Below are 19,303 nucleotides of genomic sequence, written 5' to 3'. Positions count from 1 at the left end.
TCTTGTCTTTTCTTATTCTTAGAATAGAAACTTTATAAATATTGTTCAGCAGAAGAAAAAAAAGCAAGGGCAAAATACTCATAAGATCTATTGCTTTCATCTTTAAATGAAAACTGAAAACAATTACAAATGTGACTTGTAGGTTCTCGGCAGAAAAAGAGGGCTTACACAGAAACATAGACCCCAGTAATCTTGTTGTTTGTCGAATGTTAGGATTGAAAAGCTTCAAAAACTTTTTAACGCCAACTCTACATTTGTATCATATTGAATACGCCGTTGAAACCAGTACTGGCTTAATACAACAGGGGGATAAGAGTGTCGACAGTTTATTGCCGATGTGGAAGAGCAATTTTAAAGCTCTTTACAATATCAATAGTACGGCACCATTTCAATGATTTGAAACAACAATTGTCTTTAAAATACAAAAAAGACCATTCAAACATGGAAACAATATGATTTAATGATATTTTTGAGAAAAAAATCCTGGCCCCAAGTGCCTGTGGGAAATTAAGGTAAATAACATTCGAACGGTAATCCAAAATATACAATCCAATAATAACGACCTAGACAAGAAAAATAAGCAAACATAACAAATAATATTTAATCACCAAAATGAAAAGTGAATAGGAAGAGAAGTAAATGAACAACCCGTACTCTACTAAAACAGTGGACCAGGTGCACCGCAGATTAAATTAGCAACCCGTACTCTACTAAAACAGTGGACCAGGTGCGCCGTAGATTTTTTATAGGTAGCATATTTATATAAAAAACACACAAGATAAAACGAAAGTGTTTTAACAAGCTCAGAAGTAATATAAGCGTACTACTTATGCATTTTGGGTTGCTAATACTTCATTTTTGTATCACATCTGGTCCTGACGTCTTTGCTCGTTTTATAACATTTTTCTACTCATTTTGTTTCGAGTATGGATAACTTAATAATTTTTTGTGTGATATTGTTTTGAATTCTACATGTATTAGCAGATTCATATTGTTAAAACTAGATACTTACTAGCTGTGGAAGACAGTCTAGTAAATTCTAGTCATTGTTTAGTTTAATAACTGTTCTCACAATCTATTCTCATTTTATTGCATGCGCATCGCCAATTCGTATTTATTATTTGTTGTCCTATTGCTCACAATGAATATCTACGCTTCAATACACTTTTTTATTTTATTTTTTTTAATGTGTTATATACTAAATTTGTGTTTTTCATCTTGTATTAATGAACAACGCTTTTGTATGTTTTTCATACATGAGAATAGAACTATAATGAGTTGTATTTACTGAGAAATTTCACGTTTGTGAGGATAATTAAAACACTGGTCAATAAATGTTACGTAAAACTAATTAAAGAATACTGTCAGATTTGACTTTCATGCAAATTTTGTATGAAAAATAGGGAGGACTCCAAGCTTTTTGCTCACATTCATAATCTATTTCCACCGGTTATCTCCACCATGAATTTTACCATATCATTAGATTATCTAATATTTTTTCAACGAGAGGGAGTTTCTCATGCTGATCTCGTCGAGCGGTTTTGCCGCGAGACATGATGAGCACGAGAAACTCCCGCGAGTTGCTAATTTGCTAAATTGTAAGGTATTAGTTTTCTTTTATTTTCAGTTTTCTTGACCTAAATATGTAAGTTTTATAAGCGCTGCAAAATTTCCTTTCTATTTTTCAGCGACGTGCTACGTGACGTAACGTATCTTGTGCAGCTGTTATACCTGTTTTTTTTGGGGAAAAAATCGGTTAAATATGACGGTCGCGTTTAAAATTTGTGGCATAATTATGGGATTTATTCATTCTAATCGAGTAAGTTAGTATATTTAATCATTTTCCAGTGTAGACTAGAAAATATTACCGCAAATTAGCCATTAGTTCATACGCAGTAAACAAACAGACGGTTGTTTGGGTCGTCATATATTCCTATGCTGTTGCTTGTATGTCACGTGGGGATGTAGAAACTAGCGATAATTTTCATTCTCAATCGACTGGCGTGAGATTGAAAATTATCGTATAGGGTATGTAAGTCTCGTTCTAGTTTCATTTTCTTTACCGGAATTTACGATGTAGAACGTACTGAAAACCGAAGACCGATCTACGTTTTATTGTTTACTTCTGGGTACTCGAAACGATGTATAGCAATGTGAAATCTTCTATTTTATGTGTTTTCTTGATACCTTTATCATGTAAAAATAGACATTTTTCATTTATTATCGGTATTTTTACGGAAAAAGATGTTTTGCCCCCAACACTGAACTTAACGCACTCCAAATAACAAATCTCCATGCTTTGGAATGGTAGACAATGACCCATTCTCATGAAATCGCGTTGTCTCATGACGAGACTTACATACCCTATATACTCGGCGTCACATAAATAACATACTGTTAAAATTTGAATAAAAAAATTTTCTACGACTTTATTGACACCAACCGTCGTTTAAATTGTCTTAAATGACTTGCTCATTCGTTTAGCCAAACAGCTTCTCAAAAACAAGTCGCTTATTAGCTTAAATCATGCGTAACAAATCCTTACGGGAAAATCCCATACTAATATCCGCCATGTTGGTTTTTACGGGACGATTTGTTTACAAACGAAGTGCGTAAGTTCCCGTCGAAATCCGGTGAAAATCGTCTGCTTGATCAACTTCTCGGTATTATACGTTGTTCCCGTAAAATAAATCCGAGATATCCGAAATAACACCGAATTGCATTCTGGGTTCTTCGGTTTTTGGACAAACCATTTAAACGTAAACAACATCTCCTAGCAAGCCGATCACTGTAAACATGGCCGACTTTTTACAATGTAAATATTGCCACCTAAAATTAAAATCTGACCGGAATTTAACGATTCAATGTTTAGGGAGAAGCCGTTTGGCTAAACGAATGAGCAAGTCATTTAAGACAATTTAAACGACGGTAGGTGTCAATAAAGTCGTAGAAAATATTTTTATTCAAATTTTAACAGTATGTTATTTATGTGACGCCGAGTATAGTAAGATCTAAGGGATTTTAAACAAAATCATTGAAAATGGCGATAAATAGTTCTATCGCATGCCCAAAACTTTTGCATATCAGTGGCGGGCCCAGGTGGGGTGCAGGAGTTGGAATACCACTTTTTATTGGAAAATTTGTTATTTGACAAAAAATGGCTAATAATGTCCTAGCACCCCTTTTTCTTGGGAACCCCGGCTGACACTCCTCCTTTTCAAATTGTCTGGATTTGCTCCTACACTACGTTTTTAAAAAGTTAGATAAGCGATTTCCTATTCGCACCGGTGAATTAACGTAAACTGAAAGTAGAATATCTTTAAATCTTTAAATGTGATACACATATTGATTTTTGATCAGGATGGTATTTTCTGTTTTCCGAAAATGGGATGTCACGAAGGCTTCTGAAAACCAGTACTTATCATTAGACAAGTAAGTAGTGACAAACAAGAAAAGAATTAAAAATTAAAGCGATTTTAATGATAAAATGAACAAAGATGCGCAGCATATCGGTTAATTTTGCCGATGTAATCCATGAAGCTCTAACGAGTCGATTTTCCAGTGCATGTTTTGGCATTGAAAACTATCGTCATTCTGCCAATCTGGGGTCATGTGTTACGTGACTTTTGCAGATTGGCGTCGTCATTTTATTGACTGCTTTTCGGCTAAATGTACACAAATTTGCTATACAAATACGTATATGTACTCCTTGATAATCATTTTTGTGTGTGCTTATTTTTAACATGGATATGTATCGCTTCCATTTTGAAGATTTTATAGGGTGGTTTTGACCTTGTCTCGGAAAGGTGATAATCGAAATTCATCAGAACAGTACTACCCAACGTGTTCTTTAAAAGCCAAATATATAACCATATTTGAGTTGTTATTTTTTTTTGTGATTGTGTGTGTGTGTGTGTGTTTGTTGTTGTTTTCAAACTTTTTGTTGTGAAAAGATGTCACCAACTTAACCACAACTTGTGTCTATTATGGCAAGCCAAATTGGACAAAATGAGTATTTTCTAATATTGATAAGTGATTTTTTAATATAACAAATTCATGTTCTAATATTACAAATTAGATGTCTTATATCACAAAGCACATTTTTAATATTAATAAATCTTTGTTCAATATTAAAAATTCAATTGAATTTCTAATATTAAAAAAACGATTTTTTAATATTAGAAATTGATTTCTGATATTAGAAAATGCATTTGTTGTATTCAATTACGATTTTTTAATATTAGAAAATCATTTTGTGTTATTAAAAAAATGTGACTGATTTTGCAATACATGTATTGCAAAGTGATTTTCTAATATTACAAATTCATTTTCTAATATTGCAAATTCAATTTGTAATATTACAAAATAAATTTCTAATATTAAAAAAATGATTTTGTAATATTAAAAGATCATTTTCTAATATTACAAAATATTGTTTTTTGTCCACTTGGGCTTGCCATATGTCTTTACTATTTTTTCTCAATTCATAGGAAAACTATATTTGCTTTAATAATGTAACCAAGGTTTAATGTAAATCCAAAGTATTAAATTAATGATAGTATTTTATCTTATCTTAATTTGATAATACAGCGTATACACCGACCAGGATACAATATGGCTACCAGAAAAGTAAATTCGGAAGGTAATCTTTCAGTTGTATGGTATTGTAACGGAAGAGCACCATTCAACTCACAAAATTATACCTTACGTCATCAAAGATTTATCTCTAGACAGTGACAGCTGACCAGTAACAAGCTGATTCCCTTACATACTTATTCAATTACCTGACTTTTTACATCTATTACTTACTACAACTACAACAAATGTAGGCCGTCTTGGCACAGCACGACGTAAATTGTTTGACAAATATATTATTTCTATAAAGAATAAAAAAAGAAAATAACAATAAAACAAACGCAACAAAACAAAACAACACAAAAAGATATAGATTAACAAGGAGTCATATAATCTCCATTATTTACAAATCGTTCTTATCATACGAAACAAGTTTGTTTCTTTTCTGCTAAATACAGCCATATAATATGACCTTTGTATGCTGATCTTAGAATTGCATTATTTAGAATGTTATAAAGGAGATACTCAGAACTCACACTCGCGTACTATCAACCAGAAACCTGAAAATAGAGGACAGCGTCGTAATCATCATGGTGGTCACCAAGGTATGTAATCAATGCTAAATAGTAAAATTATCTGTTTTAATTCTTCTTTGACTCTTAATCTTTGATTTCGTTGTATTGTTGTCCTCACAATCGTCTTCATTTCCACTTGTAAGTGTTTTATTAGACAAATTACAATAGAAACATACATACCTGTCCTTCGACTAAGTCTCTAAGATACCTTGAATTCCATCATCACCTTTGATCTGGACAGATGAATTCTGTTAAAATCCCAATAAAAAGACCAATCATAAAGTGTACAACTTGGCTTTAATTCTTAATCTCTTGATATTTCATTCAATATACTAAAAGACTTTTTTTTCTGGTAACCAATGCAACTTGATTAAATGATAGTGAAAATTTGATAATAATTTTTTATCATGATCAATAATCGTAACATCATTTTATTTTTTAGCATATCGGACTAGACATTCACAGTCTGCTTACCCACAAACATACCACAGCAAAGAATACCAACAAGAAGGAGGACGCCGTAGTCACCAACGACATTCAAGTGAAGGTCTGTAATCAGAAAAATATTGAAAGATAACGTCACAATAGTCTGGTCTGTAAATTTATTTGTTTTGTATTATATTTTTACATTCCACTATAAGTTAAATAATGATAATTAGATAACTATGGAAATGTTCACCTTTTTTATGTGTACATAAGGGTAACAACAAAATACCAAACACTAATCCGATCCATAATTGTAATCATAATAAATCCAATATTACATCACCAGAGTAGCTAGTACCGCTTGGTCCTGACTTGGTAAGGTTTTTTCATTGCAGTCTGAATATACCGATGGTGATTATATAGCATATGCATGCAATAGTGTCATAATCGGTAAATCACGGCTTGAAATTTAAAGTATTGTCAAATTAAGATTTGATCATATGGTAACGAGTGGAGTACCTTAATGCGACATATGCTCATCATATTTGTTTTTTTGTTTTCATTAAGCACATTACAAAAGAGACACAAGAACGACACAATCACAAACTGACCGTGGGAAAATGTATGAAAACGAACGAGGACATGGTCATCACCGATATTCTAACAAAGGTTTGATAATTAACATAAACAAATACGGAAGTAATTATATAATTTTTTTCATTTTGTATCATCTTTTGATGTTATTAGATTTATTGTTTTGTTTCTAATAATAGGTTCTCGGAATTTATTTTCATAATCCAAATCTATGCGCATTACTTAGGATTTACGAATATCCCATCACACCTTTCACTTTAAAGTAAAGTAATGAGCGTCGTTGTCACCAAGGATTTGCTTTAATATTCTCACTTTAGAAATAGTACATTTCATTTTAATGTTTTAATGTTTCACTATTTATTTTCGTCAGAAAATTCAGTATATAATGATTTTATTTCCAAATTTGTTTAGAAAATTTCAATGAAGATAACAGGACTAAATACTCTCAAACGTTCCATAAAGACTCATATGACAGCGAAAAAGTATGGCGTCACCAAAAATACTTTGACAGAGGTGTGTATTATACCTGACTTGGGTTCTGCTAAAGTCAAAATCTAGGACATTAATTGTTAGATAATTTTATTCAAGATGTTAAGAATACAATTATAATGTTCCTGAAAACTTTGCTTAATGCTTATTTATACAGTATTCTGCATAAATGCTTATTTCCTTCCTTCACAAAACATGGTACTACAACCATATTTTCCTAACAACAGAAGTGTAAACATCAAATTTTCAAATAAGTGTACAGATTTACCAGAACAGATTTTTGTTCGGAAATGCAAATAAGCTTTAGCCTAAATATCTAGTACAGTGCAAGCTCGCAATATTTTGTGACAAATTGCCAGATTTGAATGAAAATTTTAATATTGGATGTTTACTGATGTTGGTATTTAGCTGGATCATGGCACAACACATCTCAATTTATCTAAATATAAAGAAATTGCATTTTTTCAAGGAAGTAAATGCTAGGTTGAACTGCATAATACATTAGGAACAGGACTACATGAATTTCAGACTTTAAATATTGTTTTTGACAGCTGTAGATTTATTCTCAAATATGTTGTTAACACTTTTGTTGTTAATGTTATAAAGAAGTTATAAAACATTTTTTCTTTGACTTGTGCTTGTGTGTTAAATATACATAAAGATGTATTTAGCAATGTTTCAGCGCTAAATGTAATACGTATTGTTAGAACTATGAATGAAAACATTTCATTAAGGAATGTCTTTCAGCTGAAACGTAAATTTTTATCTGTTAATATGCAGATTTTCAAACCTGAAGTTCAAAGTCACCATAAATTGAAAAACTACAGTTCGCACAGCAATTATATCTACTGTAGCTTAATATTCAGGAAAAGATATTTGGAAACACGATCCTGGCTAAAAGTGTTTAAACTTTTTTCTCGCAAATTTCACTGATATCTTAAAAATAGACATTGTCTTGTTGCTGCGTAGCACATGCCGTTCTACGAGAGAATAATTGATTATAGCGGAATATATGGCATATCTACACATGGATTGATGGAATTTTCAAGAGGTGTTCCTAGCAAATAAAAAAATCATAAGTACGGGTATTCTAATGCAACATTCATTGTAGCGTTGAATCTCATTTGCTAACTTAAATCAATTTATGGATTGACTTTTCAGCATGCACGGATTCTTTATATTCTATTTCATTTTTCTTAGATATATTTAACGGTTGAATTTGAATTTTAGATATCTGTGTTGTTTTTTAAGATTTGTTGTCAATGATCGCCAGAAAATTCAATTAGTGACCATTAAATGTATGAATAACGCCTTAATCAAATTTTTAGATTAAATACCAGAATTACCTTTTGCTGTTTATTTAGTACAACACTTTTTTTCCAACGCGTCTTTGATTCTTGATCTTTGCATTATGTCTTAATGTTTTCATGGTTCGCATTGCATAACTTGTTAATAGTTGTTTGTTAAAGCAGATTATGATTTATCGAACCCTAGTGTACTCACACAAGAAAATCATATAATCATGACAAGATTTTCGTAGTAAAATTTTGTCCTTCTCATAATAAATATCTGCATTCAATCCATGACTTTAAAAATAAACATTGAATGGATGCTTTCACTTTCTTTTTTTTTTATATTTAGGATGTTATTTGCAATTGTTTTATATTGTTTCATTTGTTTCAGCATATTACAATGAAGAAACTAAAACCAAAATAACACCTGTTAGCAGCGAGAGATCCTTTGACAACGATCGGGAGCGGCGCAGTCACCATGGACAATCGCAGAAAGGTATGATTTCAATATTTGATACATGAATGTAAAGCACCAAAACAACTCTTAAATAATGTTTTAGGTTTCATTTCAATTCATTTATACTTTACCAGGATTTTAATTTATTTTTTTATTTTTAGCACGTTACAATACAGACGCAGAAACCCTACACCAACGTAGAATCTACGACGAGAAAGCTCATGACAAAGAAAGAGGAGATCGTCGACATCATAGAAAGAAAGGTGTTGACAAAACATTTCAAATAATATATAAGTAAATGATGAAATGTCTGAAAAATAAGAAGTGCTGAATTTAGATATTTTGATTAAAAGGTTACGATTTACCAACTAGAAATGAATTGGTTAATTAATAGGGGATATAACAGGACCAGAAACTAAATAAAGTGTGAGCAAAGTTCACAAACGGATACCAATTAACCATGTGGCCAAAATATAAACAAAGATGCCAAACAAGAAGTTGATAACATCAGTTCATTCTGAAATCTAATTCTACGTTATTGCATACCTGTTTGTAGCATCTGCCAAAATATCAAGTAACTGATAAAAAAATTGCCATGAAAAATGTACCAAAAAGTTGTGGACGAAAGAACGGTTTGTTTGTTTGTTTTTTTTTTCAACTGTCTATTTGTTTTCTGTTTTAGCAAGTAACAACGGATATACACAGAATTCAAACCCACATACCCATAAAGAGAAATCATTTGACGCTGAATGGATATGTGATGGACTTAAAGGTTGGTGTTCAGTAATTCTTTGAAATACTTATGAAAGTAACAAGGTACTTGATTGCCTTAATGTGTGTACAAAACATTATATCATAGCAAACTTTTGTAAGAAAATTGGTATCTCCAGATTATCTATAAGCGCATATAAGGGCTCACAGTTGTATCTTAATGGCTTTAGTGTGACTATTTATCCATATCAGTTCCTTCCAAGCTGTATTTTAAATTTTTGGAATAAATCAATATTAATTGAAAGAGTAATCAAGGGAACCAAGGTTATAGCGGTAATCAGAAGAATGTAATCCAGGGACAAAGACCAGACATGGAAAACAGACATTCACAACAAAGAACATAAAATAACTAAAATCATACATACAAATGAGCAACTTGGACTCCGCTAAAAACTGGGAGCATGGACCAGGTGCACCGGTGGGGTAAGCTGAAGTTTCTCCTTGAAGTTAAATAGTATGAAATATACTATTTTTATTTACATTTTACTGGTGTGTCTCCTCTGTTGAAGGAAGAAAACATTTAGGAAACTTTATATGAAAGTAGGGAATATTTTACAGAATGTGAAAAATGGTGTCACTAATTAATGAAAAGTGAAATGAAGAGAAACAACCACTTCCACCCAATAGTGTTGGGAATTTGTTCCTGATATTTGAGGAAGATAAGCTAGTCTCCCTCCGTTGATCCATCTCATTCACTTCCCTCATTTAAATATAAAATATAAAATGTTAAAATATTGCAAAACTAGTTGACTTACTTGATCAATTGAATATAAGACATTGGAAGTTAAACTTTAAACAATCGTTCAACTAATAATTTAATCAAACATTCAATGAAAGTTATTATCAAAAAAGATTAACTTTAATTTAATAATCCATTAATATAATGATTCAATGCACTACACCTAATCTCTGCATCTGTTAATCTATATCCATTTGTCACAGAGTTGGATTTAAGCAAAAACATCAAGTATTTTCAACCCGAAGGAAATGTTTCTAAAGAGGAGGACAACTTTCATTCAAAGAGACATGGAAGGCAAGAATCTTTTCTCCTTGACGGTAAGAACTTTTGAAATTGAAAATGAAAAGAAAGAATATGTATGTATTTATAAATGAGATGTGTAGAAAAAACTCTTAAAATAATTCTTTGTTTTTTATATATAAGTTTATCATGGGTCTCGTGAGATATGCTAATAAACGTTCCTTTTTGAAATCGGCTTTTAAGATACTTTTAATTTGCCTACATTCAAGAGCATGTTATCTCTTTGCATTTATGATTTTTATCATACTGATATTTATGGCTTACTTTCTTTTATATTTTTGTAAATTATTATATTTATAGAGATTGTTAAGTTGGACAATAACCATGTCGACCACAAAGCTCAGGAATATTTACAAAGGCAGCAGAGTGAAAGTCGATTGCTGAAAAAAGATGTCAGTGAGACATGTCGCTATCTGAATAATTTGGTTGATTCCTTTCTATGCAAACTTAACGAGTTGACACCTGGGTTAAAATGGAAGAATCTTAACAGTGGATCATATTATGAAAAGACAAAGGTATTTGAATATTCAGTCTCCAATTAAACAATTTAATGTATATGGCAGTTTGAAAGCATTTATAGAAAGTATAACAGATATCCAAATAGACATCAACTTTGAATGTTAATTCAGAGACCATTCAGAATCCAACAAAATGACAAGAAAGACGATCCGCATACTCTGTGTAGACAACATAATACAATAAATTTACAGAAAAAAAGAAGCAGCACACATTAACTAAAGTACTGGGAATATGAACTCCCACACACACCAGATAATCTGTATGGGTTAACATGTTCTGCTCCGCCAACTTTACCAATCACATTCGCCCCGTGCAGGTCCGGGTGTTAAAAGAATAGGCCTGCAGCAGCGCTAAGCTTGTCGTATAAGGCGACTAAATAGTGCTCAGAAACCTAGCCGGGGGCTAGGCGCTCTGCCCACAGAGCAACTGGGATGTGTGCCCCAGGTGGTGGAATGGGGTACCCCTGGCGTGTTACATGCTGGGGTTGTCAGGCTATAATACGGAAAACCTGACCGCAAACCATAGTGGTGCACCGTGTTGGGAAAGATGCCACGTTCCTCGCACGTTAAAGAACCCTGCTGTGGTATTCGATAGGAGTAGGAACCTTTGCGCTCCGCCACAGGAGGCTAAATTGCCCGACCTTACCCACTTCCCCTTGTTCCAGTGGCAATCAAAATTTGTCGACCCCATTATCCTTGTGACCCATCCTTTTTTTTTCATTTCATGTTCATTTTATCATCCATTTCATGTTCATTGTCTGAATATAGCTGAAATATTGCTGTTCGGACGTTAAACCCCAACAAACAAACAAACAAACCAATCACATTACAATTATGTGAGTGAAATCTGGTAAGTGTCAAGTTCGTTGGGTTGTCAATATATTATCTAATAATATTATCTGACTTTTCCGATACTTGAAAGTTCAAGGACTGTTACATTGGACAAAAGTATATTAGGCAGTATACATTATCAATATCTATTTTTCGCAGACTTCAAAACCAGACGAATTCGATGTTATGATATATCCATCAAGGGTCAGTGTGGCAGTGGATTTCAGTGATAAAAGTGTGCCAGGGTTTTACAAAGTTAAGATGATATCTACACGAGTTTCTGAAATAAAAGATTCAATAGACGGAAATGGATATGTCATTCCTGGAGAATTCAAGACCATCGCTTTTGATTTGTTTGATAAGGCCATTCGGCATATAAAAGAAGGGCGGAGGATAAGACGTAAGTGTTTTAAGTGATTCCAGTATATTGGGCGTTCGATGAATCAACAACTGGTTTAATGCATCTTGAATATAAGATGTGCAATTAATCTAGAATACAAAGTGTGAACTGAATGTTAAATAGATCTCTCTCATAGATGAGACAAGATGCCCAGTTAGTTTTCATGTTTTACAGGAATGACAAAGCACCAAACGTTAGGATTACTAGATTTTACTAACTTACAATGTCACGGATGCCTTTTTATAACAGATCGTCTGACTCAACGAACAATTATCTCCGTCAAGTGAATTTAAATTGCTTCAAATTTCGCATCTCTCATGTGTCATCAGAGACTATATTGATTTCACTACCCCGATTTGTGGGTGTTTATACTGCAAGATCTGCAGTTTTGTGTGTGCTGTCTTGATTATTCTTCTCTTCACTTCTCACTGGGAAATGCAGTCTATTAGTCGTCTATAATATGTATTGGATTGTCTCTGTTTACTGTTTTCACGTTTTGGCAATAACTTTGGATTTTGATGCCATTTAACTCTTCTCTTTTGGTGCATCGGTATTTGTGTTTGCCCCCAACATATGGGGGATTAACAAAAAATTACATAAATCTAAAACAAGTATCAATCTTTCCAAAGGACGCAACCAGTTGTAGTACGGTAATTGTTATCAGATTTCTGTAAAGAATGTAGAAAAGTTCAATTAATTTATACATAGAACTATAAGTAATATAAAACGGATTTTGTTTGGTTGTTCATAAATACCATAATCCAAATGATATATTATGAGCTGTCTGTCAATTATCCTAACTGGCAACATCTAAATCAGTTACATTATTGTTTCATAATAGGAAAAGAAAACTCTAGTAGCAGTCCCACATATTCCATTGATTTTGATCCAGGAGCTGGCATAACTCACCTTGACATTGACCTTGTTCCATGTTTTAAGATCGAAGGATGGCCGGAAGTGGCGAGAAGGATCAATCCACAATGGATACAAGCCGACAGTATAGTAAACGATTCCATGAAATCTTTCGATGTTGTATGTAAAGCTTGCCCTCAAGGTATTCAGCCATTTAATGGTCCTTGTGCATTTCATAGAAGTAGCAAGTAAACGCGTTCATCGTCTTTTGTAGATAACGTATTGTGAATTATAGTTTTGTTTTAAATCTAAAATATGTACGTTCATGGTTTTCATTGTCCCTATTCTATTTCTGCACCTGGCCCATGCTCCCCGAGTCCGAGCTCATTCATTTTTGTTACTTTGTATGCATTAGTTTGGTTATTTTATGTTCTTTGTTGTGTGTATCTGTTTTCTATTTTCCATTATAGGTACCTTAATACATCCCATTACCGGATCGATTTGTCGCCAAAGAATATTCTCGGATTCTTTCCCAGTATAAGCTTATATTTGTACCCACCTGGATCAAAAAGCCAAGATTTTTGTGACTCAATTGCTTGAGCGTATTAGCCTTCCTGGGATAGCATGTGTGAACAAACTAAACAAATGTATATATAATTATGTAGCCCAATGTCTCAGCTTTACAATGGTACCAAGAAAGTTGCGGTAACACACAGGGTTTTATGGTTAGATGAAAAATGTACCCCTACCGAAAAATTGCTTAAATTGACATATTTTTCAATGTCAAAACCCCTAGAGTATTAATACTTCTGTTAAAAATGGCTTATTTGGTATTTTCTGTTTAGTATTATCACAATTTATACTTCTAATGTTCTTTTGATGAATTTTGGCGATTTTTGTAGTCAGAATTTATCCAAAAAAAATGCCAAAAAAATGGGATTTTGATATTTCGACCGAAAGTCACATAAATTCGATTCTACAAGTTATTGCTCAATTAAAACGTCTCAAATTTGGTATCATTCGATAGATAATTTAATTTTCTACAAAAAAATGAACCACGAAAACCAAATTTTCAAGAAAGGATTTTCAATAAACGTTAAAAATATTACCCTTAATCCTAGAAAACTGGTCTCAGTATCAAACAGAATTCTCATTCACAGCATACTGACACCGTAAAACTCATATTTTAGGTATTCATAATTAATATAATGATGTACCTAACATATCTGATCAATTCAGGCGCTTAGATCTTCCTTTGGCGTGACATTGCTATAAGATCGGAAAAATGGGACTTTTCAGAATGTTAGAATTTTCTACTATATCAACATCTCTTTTTAGAATACCGTAGTTTAGACAAGCTTTTGTTTGATACAGTTCATTAACATATTGTCTTAAATTCAATATAAGCCCAAGTAATAAATATTTGAACTTTCCCAAGTCTAGTTAGATGGAAAATTGCTACCCCTACCCATGATAAAAATGCCTCATCATGAACTAAAATGTTAATTTTTGGCATATAAACAGTATTCAATAGGCATGTTGGGTACTATTGATTTAATTATCGATGTATTTTAACATGTTTTCTCATTTCAGGTGCTTATTTTTCAGTTTTAATGTGACAATAATGAGTTTTTCATAAAAAGAGGATTTTTGGGAATTTCATATTTTCTTAAATTTCACTTATAATTGGCCATTTCTTTCATATACCGTACTTCAAACAAGCTTTTGTATATTCGAATACAATTATATAGTGTCTTAGCTTTCTAATGAGCCCAAGTAATGAATATTTTCACTTTTCCAAGTCCAAATAGGTTGGAAATTGCCACCCATACCCATGAGAAAAAATACCTCAACATGAACTAAAATGTTAATATTTGGCATATTAGCGGTGTACAATAGACATGTTGTGTTCTAGTATTTTAATTATCGATGTATTCAACATACCTGCTCATTTCAGGCGCGTATTTTTCAGTTTCAATATGACAATAATGAGTTTTTCATAAAATTGGGAATTTTCGGATTTTCATATTTTCTCTCATTTCAACAGTAATTGGCATTTTTTTCAAGTACCCTACTTTAAACAAACCTTTGCATATATAAACACATCTATGTAGCATCTTAGCTTTCTAATGAGCCAAGACATTGCATACTTTAACGTATTCCAAGCCATTTGGGTGAAAGAATGGTACCCCATACCCACTAAAATTTCCGTGAAAAACCCAGAATTCGTATGTGTTAGATTAGCATTTTTAAATGGTGTTGGATACATGTAGGCCAATCATTCATCGTAGTTGCTTCTTTTAAACCTTATAGGTATAAAAATAATGATAGCAAACAAAATCAAATCATGTAAAAACTGATACTTTAAACGAAAAATACAAGTTACGTGCTAAAATGCGTGATAATCAGTTTTACTCTAAACTATCTCTTTTTTTGTAATATTTTGTCGTCTTTGGGACAATAAAAGCATAATGTTGCTTGACAATTTGATTGATACAAGAAAATCTCCATAATAAATGCCAGACCAACATTGCGTACAGTTCGTGTATGCTATAAACAATCATTTTCTTTCACATTGGGGCAGATTTTAGTGGGTAGGGGTACCATTCTTTCGCCCAAATGGCCTAGAATACATTAAATTGTGGATTGCCTTGGCTCATTAGAAAGGTAAGATGCTACATACATGTGTTCGAGAATACAAAATCTTGTTTGAAGTAGGGTACTTGAAAAACATTGCCCATAACAGTCGACATGGAAGAACATATTAAATCCGAAAGTTCCCAATTAAAAAAAATAGAACTCATTTTTGTCAGCTTTAAACTGAAAATAACTCGCCTGAAATGAGAAGGTATGTTGAATGCATCGATAATTAAAACAATAGTACACATGTCTTTTTTACATTGACTATGTGCTAAAAATTAATATTTTGGTTCACATATAGGTATTCTTTTCATGGGTGGGGGTGGCAATGTTTCACCCAATTAAACTTTGAAAAGTTCAAATATTTATTACTTGGGCTCAGTACAAAGCTAAGAGACTATATAATTGTATTTGAATATACAAAAGCTTATTTGAAGTTCGGTATTCGAAAAAATGCCAATTATAGGCGAAATGGAAGGAAATATGAAATTCTGAAAATTCCAATTTTTATGAAAAACTCATAATGTCACATTGAAACTGAAAAATACGCCCCTGAAATGTTAAGATGTGTTGAATACATCGATAACTAAAACAATAGTACCCAACATGTCTATTGTAAACCGTTTATATATTAATTATTAACATTTGAGTTCATGTTGAGGTAATTTTTTTCATGGGTAGGGATTGCAATTTTTCACCTAACTTGACTTAAAAAAATTTCAAATATTTATTACTCGGGCTCATTTTGAAGATTATACACTATATTAATGTACTGTATCTCACATAAGCTTAATTGATCTACGGTATTCTGAAAAAAAAGGGAAATAACGGGTGATGAAGAAATTCTGAAATTTTTAAAATTCCCCTTTTCACAATGTATTGGGAACATTATTATCTTAATTATGAATACCTAAAATATGAGTTCTACGGTGTCAGTATGCTGTCAATGAGAATTCTGTTTGATACTGAGACCAATTTTCCAAATTTTTGCATTTTTTGATAAATTCTGAAGACGAAAATCGCCAAATTTCATCAAAAGTACCCCAGAAGTATAAATTGTGATAATACTAAACAGAAAATACCAAATAAGTCATTTTTTACTGAAGCATTAATACTCTAGGGGTTTTGACATTGAACAATATGTCAATTTAAGCGATTTTTCGTTGGGTAGGGGTACATTTTTTCATTTAAGTGTAAAACCCTATGTGTAACCGCAACTTTCTTGGTACCATTGTAAAGCTGAGACATTGGGCCACATGATGACATATAGATATGTCAGTGAAATTCGTTTTGTAGAAAGAAGAAATTCGTAGAATCATAAAACTTTTAAAATATATTTTTGCCTCAACGAGGTATAAAAAGAACCCCAAAAATACAAAAATGCTTCTGTTAACTTTTTGGCGACAACAAGATTTGTAAATGGGAGGTATAAGGGTACCTGAAAATCATATTTTGGTTCATGAGTTGGGGGTGTGCACGGGGGGTTATCTCAGCCCACGTATTACATGTCTGGTCATTGTCCCTGGATTACATTCTTTGATTTCCACTAGAATCGTGGTTCCCTTAAATACATTTTAATGCAAAATTGTAGCAAATATCTTGGCTTGGAAGTCTGCTTCTTTTGGACCTTTATGAAGACACCACCTCAGTGCATCCTGTTTTAACAGTTGCTTACAATTACCCACCCTAACCATCATTATGTCTTATACCAAAATAACAATTTTCGTTCAAAGTTTTATTTAAAAATAGTTAAATAATGTAAACTGTCCTCTAATGCTACAGTTATGATAAACTGAATGAAAGTAAACATTGTCCGTATAGTTTGAAAAACGTATCATGATAACATATTAAACTATTTGAAAAGTGATAGTTAAAGTCAATAAAGGTTGATTAAAACATATTTAAATCTGATTCAATTTTTATTCAAAATACGCCCTCCCTTTTTATGTGTATTAAATAATTAAATATTTAAATTCACTGTGTCAAATGACGATTAAGTATTCAATAATAACATCCTTTAAAATTTGAATCAAGATAGCACAACATTCTGAGGATTTTTTTTCTGTTTCCCAATATCGAAAATGGAAAAATAAGATTGTTCGTAGAATTCAGTATAGTATGTCTTATCGTTCATTATCAAGAGCTTGGTTGGACGGGATTATACGATTTCTTACTCTTATTGGTGTACTTTTATTTAAAATTGCTTCCTCTATGAACTAAAAGTAGAAATTATCAACCGACGACTGTAGAAGCAAACTGTTAGAAGTGTGACTTTCGGCTGCAGTTGCTAAATACATGATCGTTCAATTACCCTTTTATAGTTGTCAAAATTGTTTAAAATATGAAAAAAAAAAAATAGAATTATCATAGATGTTTGTAATAATAATACTGTATTTTTTTTAGACCATAAAGACAAGGAATTACTATGGCGTTTGTCGTTTGCTAAAACTGAGAAGATTCTTATGACATATGCTAACAGTACCGACGAATATAAGTTTAAAAAAAACGCGTACAAATGCCTGAAACTGTGTATTGAAAAAGTAAAAGCTGTTAATGCTGGTAGAGTTTTTAAATGGAGTTCCTATAATCTGAAGCACTTTATGTTTCACCAGTATGATAACTGGCCAAATGAGTGTTCTGACGAAGTTGTGATACAGAGAAATCTTATTAAGCAATTAATAGATCACCTTAACCAAACTCAACCGGAGATTACACACTACATCATTGAGAACTACAATATAATATGTCACATTCAAAAAGAAGAAATTTGTCTGATAGTGGACGGTTTGAAGGAAGAGCTCAAAAAGCTATCTAAAAGTAGTTCTTAGGCCAGACTAATTGCAACAAAAACATTGTTCAGTGTTTGACCTCTGTGGTTTTTCTTTACCAAAAACGCTTTTCGAAACATTGTATTAATTTTTCTTTCTAAAACACAAATAATAGAGTCACACTTACCAAATAGTATCTGCACTAAGAAAATATTTATAGACAAAGCAAAGTATAAAACAAACAACATTCGACGACAGAGCCTTTAAGCGTTTTTGGAATGTGTATTATAATTATAATAAGTTTATCATTCAATAAACATGACCAAATCATAAACGTGTATCTTTTTATTGTGTCAATGGAATTTGGAACTCTATTATGATATGTTTATAAATGAAATTCATAGTTTATTTAAACAAAATAAAACATTTACACGACTTACTTGTTTATTGTTGCTTGGTTGATTGATTGTTGGGGTTAAACGTCCGAGCAGCATTATTTCAGCTATATTCAAACGATGAACATGAAATGGATGATAAAATGAACATGAAAATGATGATGAAATGAAAAATGGGATGGGACACAAGGATAATAGGTTCGACAAACTTTGATTGCCACTAGAAAAAGGGAGGGATGGGTAAGAACGGTCAATTTAGTCTCATGTGGAGGAGCGCAAAGGTTCTTACTCCTATTGAATACGTTTATGGTTGCTGTTCATTTGTTGATACAGCATGTTACAAAATACTTTTAAGGTGTGTCATTGACGTTACATCAATGCTTGCATTTTTTATACGATAACAATGTGTTTGCGGTCGTGTGGGGTCGTGTCATCGATAATATCGTTGACCTTTGTGGCGATAGACCTGCTTTTCTTGCCATGTCTTTTTAATTTTATAAATTCGTATGAAATATTTCTCAACTGTAGAAGACATTGTGGATGCATGGCCTCTGAAAATTACTTGATTATTTCCTTCTGTGCCTTGAGCAAAATTAAAAAGATAAATAAGGTTCATTAAATGTACATAATATTCCAAGTGAATAAATTCATCAGAATTCAATGAAATACAATCTCTTTCTA

At 32.3% G+C, this 19,303-nt stretch overlaps 1 protein-coding gene across 6 annotated transcripts; it reads left to right on the top strand.

The window, feature by feature from the left end:
* The first annotated feature begins 1,490 nt into the window (after positions 1–1,490).
* LOC148614253 (uncharacterized) lies at positions 1,491–18,662 on the top strand. 6 transcript variants are annotated; one of them, XM_088588235.1, is made up of 15 exons: positions 1,491–1,603; positions 3,361–3,432; positions 4,591–4,642; positions 5,082–5,180; positions 5,593–5,697; positions 6,144–6,245; positions 6,582–6,683; positions 8,343–8,447; positions 8,570–8,671; positions 9,091–9,180; positions 10,122–10,235; positions 10,519–10,733; positions 11,727–11,967; positions 12,809–13,021; positions 17,863–18,662. In XM_088588235.1, exons 3-15 carry the CDS (start codon positions 4,615–4,617, stop codon positions 18,285–18,287), a joined length of 1,941 nt encoding a protein of 646 aa, XP_088444361.1. In that variant the 5' UTR covers positions 1,491–1,603; positions 3,361–3,432; positions 4,591–4,614; the 3' UTR covers positions 18,288–18,662. The 6 variants fall into 6 exon arrangements, 5 of the variants coding, with proteins under 5 accessions (XP_088444361.1, XP_088444363.1, XP_088444362.1 ...); XM_088588237.1 differs by having other exon boundaries at positions 1,512–1,598; XM_088588236.1 differs by lacking the exon at positions 1,491–1,603 and adding an exon at positions 1,714–1,819.
* Positions 18,663–19,303: the final 641 nt, after the last annotated feature.

The sequence above is a fragment of the Perna viridis genome, chromosome 6 (assembly GCF_037379345.1).
Source record: "Perna viridis isolate PV_CMFRI_1.1 ecotype Kerala chromosome 6, ASM3737934v1, whole genome shotgun sequence".
Lineage (NCBI taxonomy): Eukaryota > Metazoa > Mollusca > Bivalvia > Mytilida > Mytilidae > Perna > Perna viridis.
This window is presented reverse-complemented; position numbering and strand designations above follow the sequence as displayed.